Source organism: Ranitomeya imitator, chromosome 4 (assembly GCF_032444005.1).
Source record: "Ranitomeya imitator isolate aRanImi1 chromosome 4, aRanImi1.pri, whole genome shotgun sequence".
Lineage (NCBI taxonomy): Eukaryota > Metazoa > Chordata > Amphibia > Anura > Dendrobatidae > Ranitomeya > Ranitomeya imitator.
In genome coordinates this window covers 12,186,065-12,195,348 of record NC_091285.1, presented here as the reverse complement: position 1 = coordinate 12,195,348, position 9,284 = coordinate 12,186,065, and the positions used below count along the sequence as shown (strand labels likewise).

The following is a 9,284-nucleotide window of genomic DNA, read 5'->3' as shown; positions in this document are numbered from 1 at the left end:
GTGTGCCTGAAGTTCCTGAGAGATATCTTCTTGTGTCTTTTCCACATCCTCTATACGCGATGTGAATTCTGTCTGTAAGTTATGTATCTCCTTTTTGTATGAGTTCTCAAGCCTGCACGCAAAACTTTCCAGATCCGTTTTGGTTGGAAGGGCTTTAATGTATTTACTCAGTTCAGCTATATTCATGTCCTCGGGCAAGTCTCCATCTCCACCACTGTTGCCTGTTGTTTTTTTAGGGGAGATATGTGGGGTCTGTGGCTCCCTTGAGGAACTATTTTTATGCGGGTTTTGCGACATTGCTGATCTGGTGTTCCTTGTTTGAAGTGGCTGGTTTAAGAACCGTTCCATGTCCTCTATAGGAGGCTCCTTGTGTAAGCTTGTGGGTTGTCCAGAAGACCTCTTAGTTTTACCCATATATGTCTGCTGCTATTAATTGCCTGTGGTAGTGTTCAGGGGAACATGGGGATGCAGCGGTCACCACATCAGGCAGAGCCCCCCATCAGCAAGCCCTCTCCGAGGTGCATTGGTTATGGTTTGAAGTTAGTGGGGCATATACAATGTCCTGATCCAGGAAAAGGGAGCCTCTATATCTTATAAACAATTCCAGCACTAGGTGTCACCAGAGGTCTGGGCTTGTAAATTGTAGGCTTGTTACGTGGTGTGCTGGAGTTCTTTCCTTCTTTTTTTTTTCCCCTTTCACCCCTTTCCCCTCTCTCTCCAATGCTATTGTATATGAGGCACAATGATAGCGCAGTGAAGGGCTATGGTGGGGTGGCCGCACCACTTCTGCAGCAAGGATGATAGGCAGAGCAATATGCAGGGGTGCCGGGTATTTTGGGTACGCCCGCCCTAGGACGGTGCTTCTCTATGAGGGGCCCCGTCCCCAAGATGGCGCCCACCCTCTCAGTGGCGGGAAAACAGTCAGCGCTGCCAGCACAATGGCGAGTGCCCCTTATATCAGTCCTACCTTCCTTGCCTTCTTTGGTGAGGCGCACTCTTCAAAGTTTCCCCAGCAGGGATTCTGGCTGAGCGTACCCGCGGCGTTCTCTTTGTGGGTGTTCACCATGCGCTGCCTGCTGGGCCTCCCTGTGCCGTCCGCAGAGCCTGAGGGGATCAGTGGAGCGCGGTCCTCGTACTTCACCCGCAGGGGTTCCAGCTGAGCACGCCTGCGGTGCTCTCACGGCGGGCGCCGCTGGGAATCCAAGGGCAGGAGGGTCTCTCCTTCACTGCCTCCTTAGCTCAGCGGGGGTCTGCAAGCTTCTTGTTGCCGCCGCTCACCTCTATTTAAAATTATTTTAATGAAATAAAAACAAAGGTTGTTGTAATTTTTTATTTAACGCCCAATCCACTCAGTGAAGACCCTCGTTCTGTGACAAAAAATAAAAAATAAACCAACAATATACTTACCTTCCACAGATCTGTAAAGTCCAACGATGTAAATCCTTCTGAAGGGGTTAAAACATTTTGCAGCAAGGAGCTTTGCTAATGCAATGCTACTCCTCGCTGCAAAACCCCGGGGAATGAGGCTAAATATAGATCAATGAGCTATATTTAGCTTCATTTGCGGTGAGGCGCCCTCTGCTGGATGTTCATAGATCGTGGGAACTTTCCTTGAAAGCCAGGGAGCTTTAACCCTTCATTACCCCATATCCCACCGCTACACGGGAATGGGAAGAGAGTGGCCAAGTGCCAGAATAGGCGCATCTTCCAGATGTGCCTTTTCTGGGGTGGCTGGGGGCAGGTGTTTTTAGCCAGGGGGGGGGCCAATAACCATGGACCCTCTCCAGGCTATTAATATCTGCCCTCAGTCACTGGCTTTACTACTCTGGCGGAGAAAATTGTGCGGGAGCCCACGCCAATTTTTTCCGCCATTTAACCCTTAAATATAATAGCTAGAACGCCCAAATTTTGCATATACACACTACTAACATTAGTAGTGTGGAATATGCAAAAAAATGGTGATATGAGATGGTTTACTGTATGTAAACCAGGTCTCATATCATGTCGGGTTTGTGAAGGAGAAAGCAAAAGCTGGTAATTGAATTACCGGCTTTAAAGCTGTCTCGCGCTGCATTAAATATAAATATATATATATAGGTGTCTCTCTGACATATATATATATGTATATATACCTATTCTATGTGTATATATCTACTCTAATCTAACCTGTCACTGTGATTTTACTGTACTCTGCGCTGAATTACCGGCTTTTCAAAGGAGACCCGTGCGTAAAAATCGGACAGCAATACGGATGTCATACGGATGTTGCGATAAAAAAATCGCATGACACTCGCATGACACTCGCATGGCACTCGCAGACGTTACATCAGTTTTTTCGGTCCGTAAATCGGACCGTTTTTTTCTCACACAAGTGGAGATGAGCCCTAAGGCTACTTTCACACTAGCGTTTTTTTTAATACGTCGCAATGCGTCGTTTAGGGGAAAAAACGCATCCTGCAAAGTTGTTTGCAGGATTCGTTTTTGCCCCATAGAGTAACATTACTGACGCATTGCGACGTATTGACACACGTCACAACCGTCGTGCGACGGTTGCGCCGTGTTGTGGCGGACCACCGGGAGCAAAAAAACGTTGAATGTAACGTTTTTTGCTGCCGACGGACCGCTTTTTCCGACCGCGCATGCGCGGCCGGAACTCCGCCCCCACCTCCCCGCACCTCACAATGGGGCAGCGGATGCGCCGGAGAAATGCATCCGCTGCACCCGTTGTGCGGTGCATCAAACGCTAGCGTCGGAATCTCGGCCCGACGCAATGCGACGGGCCGAATCCGACGCTAGTGTGAAAGTAGCCTTACTGGTACGAAGACAAAACCAGTATCTTTTTCTTTGATGTTTTGTGCAAAATGAGAAAAACAGAGGAGAAGGAAAATTTATAGTTTCTATAGTCTTAATTTCCAGAGCTTACGGTAAGTATTTTTCACTTTTTTTTTTTTAAATGATTGTAAAGTTTGAAATATAATCTCATGTTAACTTGATTTTTTCGGGATTTCGGGAGCCTACGCCATTTTTTTTTTTTTATTAAACGTTCAGTAAGAAACATAGGCCTTGCTATTATATATCTATGGATATATCCATAGATAAATCTATATGTCTATACATGGATAACTATATATGTATAGATATTACTATGGCTATATCGATCTATAGATATATTTATAGATAGATATATCTGTAGATACATAGATATATCTATCCATATATCTATCTGGCAGGTTTTTGCCGTCAGGCACAATCCGGCGAGTTTTGAAAAAACGGATTCGTGTTTTTTTTGTCCGCCGGATCCGTTTTTCTTCCTCATAGAGTTGTATTAGTGCCGGATTACGCCTGATGGCCTCACGTTTCATCCGTTTTTTGCCGGATCCGTCAGTACAGCTGTTTCCAGCGGACGGAGAAAACATACAGAAAAACTTTTTTTCCGTCCGGTGAAAAAACGCCCAGCGACAGATCCGGCGAAAAACTTATGAAACTGAGATGTGACATGATGAATCCGGACTCCAAATCCGGTTTTTCATGCATTTTTCCATTGAAATCGTGCACATTTTCCGTTCTCTCTCTCTCTCTCTCAAAAAAACGGATCAGTTGTATCCGTTTTTCACTATTTGCAATGGATCCGTTTTTTCAAAAATTGTTTTTTTTAGAGAGAGAGAACGGAAAATGTGCATGATTTCAATGGAAAAAATGCATGAAAATCCAGATTCATCAATCCACATCTCAGTTTCATGCATTTTGCGCCGGATCCGTCGCTGCGCGTTTTTTTCGCCGGACAGAAAAAACTTTCCTCTGTATGTTTTCTCCGTCTGCTGGAAACAGCTTTTTTGACGGTTCCAGCAAAAAACGGATGAAACGTGTGGCCATCAGGTGCAATCCGGCGCTAATTCAACTTTATGAGAAAAAAAAGGATCCGGCGTAAAAAAACAGATCCGTTTTTTTTCAAAACTCGCCAGATTGTGCCTGGGGGCCAAAACCTGATGTGTGAAAGTAGCCTAACTATCCATATATCTATGTACATCTATACCATTCCTTCTATCTATCTATCTATCTATCTATCTATCTATCTATCTATCTATCTATCTATCTATCTATCTATCTATCTCTGTGTGTAATGGAGTGTGGATTGGACAAATGTAAAAGAGGAGGTTGGACAAGAAATTACATCACAAATCTTTTTTTTTTTTGTTCAATAATACATCTTTATTTAGCTTTCAAAAATGCATACAAAAACGCATCAAAAAACCGCATCAAAAACAAATGCAAAAATGCATCAAAACCGCGCAAAAAACGTATCTGCGTTTTCTGCCAAGAGCTGCGGATTTAGTGCAGGCAAATCTGCAACGCGTGCAAGTACCCTTATGCAGTTTTTGGTGCAGTTTTGGTGCAGGAGGAGGGAGAGGAGGGGTTTGGGTGTGTTCTGGAGTGGGTATGCTAGGTTCGGGCTTAGAGGCCAGTGCAATGCATCATGGAACTTGTAGTACTAGAGCACAATAACTCAGGAGAAAGGAAGGTGTCGATTAACCCCATGAGAGCTGGATCCAGCACTGACGATGTGCTGAAATAAACACAGTGGATGTTTTCAGTGGCACATAATAGCAAGATTTATGAAAGCAAAACAAAACAAAAAAAGTTATAGTAGTGGACAACTTCTTTAAGTATATAATTCCACATGTGTTAATTAATAGTTTTGTTGCCGTCAGTGTGAATTTACAATTTTCATAGTCATGAAAATACAGAAAAATCTTTGACTGAGAAGGTGTGTCCAAACTTTTGGTCTGTACTGTATCTGACCACACTCACATTTGGAATTGACGGTGACCTTGTGCTCCAAGGCGCGCAGACCCCTCCTGGGTCGTTACCAAAGCCAAGAATCCCAAACGGGCATTTTATCTGGCAATATAAACCCCCAAACAAACCCCCAAATATAACAGAAAGCATGGAAAGTCGACTTCTAAAGCAGATAGATGAAGCTGCAACCCATAATGAGGTCCTGGTTATGGGGGACTTTAACTACCCGGATATTAACTGGGAAACAGAAACCTGTGAAACCCATAAAGGCAACAGGTTTCTGCTAATAACCAAGAAAAATTATCTTTCACAATTGGTGCAGAATCCAACCAGAGGAGCAGCACTTTTAGACCTAATACTATCTAATAGACCTGACAGAATAACAAATCTGCAGGTGGTCGGGCATCTAGGAAATAGCGACCACAATATTGTGCAGTTTCACCTGTCTTTCACTATGGGGACTTGTCAGGGAGTCACAAAAACACTGAACTTTAGGAAGGCAAAGTTTGACCAGCTTAGAGATGCCCTTAATCTGGTAGACTGGGACAATATCCTCAGAAATGAGAATACAGATAATAAATGGGAAATGTTTAAGAACATCCTAAATAGGCAGTGTAAGCGGTTTATACCTTGTGGGAATAAAAGGACTAGAAATAGGAAAAACCCAATGTGGCTAAACAAAGAAGTAAGACAGGCAATTAACAGTAAAAAGAAAGCATTTGCACTACTAAAGCAGGATGGCACCATTGAAGCTCTAAAAAACTATAGGGAGAAAAATACTTTATCTAAAAAACTAATTAAAGCTGCCAAAAAGGAAACAGAGAAGCACATTGCTAAGGAGAGTAAAACTAATCCCAAACTGTTCTTCAACTATATCAATAGTAAAAGAATAAAAACTGAAAATGTAGGCCCCTTAAAAAATAGTGAGGAAAGAATGGTTGTAGATGACGAGGAAAAAGCTAACATATTAAACACCTTCTTCTCCACGGTATTCACGGTGGAAAATGAAATGCTAGGTGAAATCCCAAGAAACAATGAAAACCCTATATTAAGGGTCACCAATCTAACCCAAGAAGAGGTGCGAAACCGGCTAAATAAGATTAAAATAGATAAATCTCCGGGTCCGGATGGCATACACCCACGAGTACTAAGAGAACTAAGTAATGTAATAGATAAACCATTATTTCTTATTTTTAGTGACTCTATAGCGACAGGGTCTGTTCCGCAGGACTGGCGCATAGCAAATGTGGTGCCAATATTCAAAAAGGGCTCTAAAAGTGAACCTGGAAATTATAGGCCAGTAAGTCTAACCTCTATTGTTGGTAAAATATTTGAAGGGTTTCTGAGGGATGTTATTCTGGATTATCTCAATGAGAATAACTGTTTAACTCCATATCAGCATGGGTTTATGAGAAATCGCTCCTGTCAAACCAATCTAATCAGTTTTTATGAAGAGGTAAGCTATAGGCTGGACCACGGTGAGTCATTGGACGTGGTATATCTCGATTTTTCCAAAGCGTTTGATACCGTGCCGCACAAGAGGTTGGTACACAAAATGAGAATGCTTGGTCTGGGGGAAAATGTGTGTAAATGGGTTAGTAACTGGCTTAGTGATAGAAAGCAGAGGGTGGTTATAAATGGTATAGTCTCTAACTGGGTCGCTGTGACCAGTGGGGACCGCAGGGGTCAGTATTGGGACCTGTTCTCTTCAACATATTCATTAATGATCTGGTAGAACGTTTACACAGTAAAATATCGATATTTGCAGATGATACAAAACTATGTAATGCAGTTAATACAAGAGAAGATAGTATTCTGCTACAGATGGATCTGGATAAGTTGGAAACTTGGGCTGAAAGGTGGCAGATGAGGTTTAACAATGATAAATGTAAGGTTATACACATGGGAAGAAGGAATCAATATCACCATTACACACTGAATGGGAAACCACTGGGTAAATCTGACAGGGAGAAGGACTTGGGGATCCTAGTTAATGATAAACTTACCTGGAGCAGCCAGTGCCAGGCAGCAGCTGCCAAGGCAAACAGGATCATGGGGTGCATTAAAAGAGGTCTGGATACACATGATGAGAGCATTATACTGCCTCTGTACAAATCCCTAGTTAGACCGCACATGGAGTACTGTGTCCAGTTTTGGGCACCGGTGCTCAGGAAGGATATAATGGAACTAGAGAGAGTACAAAGGAGGGCAACAAAATTAATAAAGGGGATGGGAGAACTACAATACCCAGATAGATTAGCGAAATTAGGATTATTTAGTCTAGAAAAAAGACGACTGAGGGGCGATCTAATAACCATGTATAAGTATATAAGGGGACAATACAAATATCTCGCTGAGGATCTGTTTATACCAAGGAAGGTGACGGGCACAAGGGGGCATTCTTTGCGTCTGGAGGAGAGAAGGTTTTTCCACCAACATAGAAGAGGATTCTTTACTGTTAGGGCAGTGAGAATCTGGAATTGCTTGCCTGAGGAGGTGGTGATGGCGAACTCAGTCGAGGGGTTCAAGAGAGGCCTGGATGTCTTCCTGGAGCAGAACAATATTGTATCATACAATTATTAGGTTCTGTAGAAGGACGTAGATCTGGGTATTTATTATGATGGAATATAGGCTGAACTGGATGGACAAATGTCTTTTTTCGGCCTTACTAACTATGTTACTATGTTACTATGTAATATATTATGAGGTAACAGACCCCGAGGAGCATCCAAGGTCTGGTGAGTTTAAAGAAGGGAGGAATGTAAGGGGGTGGACAAAAAGAGAGATCCCTTCAGTTTGAGACCTAATGGAGTGTCTGATAGTAATCTATAATAATAGTAATTTGTATTTATATAGCGCCAACATATTCCGCAGCGCTTTATTTAATCTATTGGTTAAACAGTGTTGTATGAGAGAAAGTCGCATCAGCAGGAACTTTAAGATGACATACCTGGTTCCTGAGAGGGAGAGGACGAAACAGACAACAGATCAGGTGGTAGTTGTGATGCAGGTAATAGTTATAAAAGACTCAGGAGGGTGGAGAAGAAACAAAGTCGAAATCTGGACCTGTTGCAGAACAGACGTCTGAGGCTGTTGAGTTGTCTTATAGCCAACATTATGAGAGACCAGAACAGAGTGAAGGAACTGAGAGAACAGATCCAAGTGAAGGAATTCCAAAACCAGATCCAAGTGAAGGAACCAAGAGACCAGATCCAAGTGAAGGAACCAAGAGATCAGATCCAAGTGACCAGAACCAGAGACTGGGAGATCAAAATCAAATGAGCAGAGCCAAAGCCGAAAGGAAGACCGCCAGGTCGCAGAAGAGGGATGTACGTGTGAGCTATAACCTCCATTGTAGATGTACGGTACAAAAACAGGGGACCAGGGCAATGCTTCAGGGAATGGAGGCTGCCAGTGTGAGGGGCATGGAAAGTGACACTTAGATCCGGGACTTGCGGCCTAACGGCAGAGTATCATAGACTCTTGCTAGGGCCTGTACCACGTTTCATATTGCCTAGACAGTGACAACAGTTGGGGGCCCGATAGAGTCAGTGACACACTTAGGGTTAAGACATTAGGACCAAGATGCCTTTGATGATACTAGAGTTTAGCTGTACTAATAGGAATAGGTGTGTGCAGTTAGAATTGTGCAAATATTCAGAGTAGCCAAATTTACTGTATTTTCACTGTTCATTATATTCATTGATTTTGTTCCATAGGCACCCCATTAACTGTGTTAAATAGATAAAATAAGTGTTGGATAAGTTGCCACTGTCTCCTCATTCTCTGTTCTGTTCCATTTGTGCACCTGTTGACATTGGCAGTGTCGGCAGGATGCAACACTCGAAATTGCAGACCAGTCGGTAACTGAGGCCATTTACTAATGTGGGACTGGGTCGAACATCTAAAGAGTATGTTAACCAGACCTGTCCTTTAGCTTCTCATGTCTCATCTATAGGAACTTGAATTACAGGAAAACATCACCCTGCGGTGATACAGGACACTTCCAGAACAATACCCATGCTTCTATTCACTACACAGCTCCCAAAAAGTGTCGCTAGGTGCTTATTGACAGGTTAAATAGATTAATCTAGTGCACGACAGCTTTCTTGAAAAACGTGAGCAATCTTAGGTCACAAACCACAAGTAAAAGTGTCGAGTTTGGGATGTGCTGGCAGAATGGAATGCCAAGATGCCCAGGTGCAGAAGTGGCTGAAATATTCCTGCATTAGAGAACAACGTGTTTCGAGAACAGTATGTTCTTTTCTTCAGATCCAACCTTTTAAAGATTGTAATTCCAGCTACAATTTCGACAAATAGACACTCAGAAACAGATGGTCTTTTGAATGTACTATTTCCACAGCTATGAAGAGTGAATCGAATAAAGACAGTCAAGGAGAATTCTGGCCGAGCGGTTTTTAGGCAAAGATTAAAAATGATAATAATTCTTGCAAAGGAGAAAAGGTGGGAGACTCTGATGGCTCAGA

The 9,284-nt window shown here is 42.9% G+C and overlaps 1 protein-coding gene across 1 annotated transcript in view; it reads left to right on the top strand.

Annotated features, from left to right (window-relative positions):
* The first annotated feature begins 459 nt into the window (after positions 1–459).
* LOC138674412 (pre-mRNA-splicing factor 38B-like) overlaps positions 460–9,284 on the top strand; it is a 64,078-nt gene continuing 55,253 nt past the window's right edge. The window contains exons 1-2 of the mRNA XM_069762259.1: positions 460–518; positions 7,907–8,151. Of these exons, the coding sequence (XP_069618360.1) occupies positions 460–518; positions 7,907–8,151 (304 nt within the window). The remainder of the gene's footprint in view (positions 519–7,906; positions 8,152–9,284) is intronic.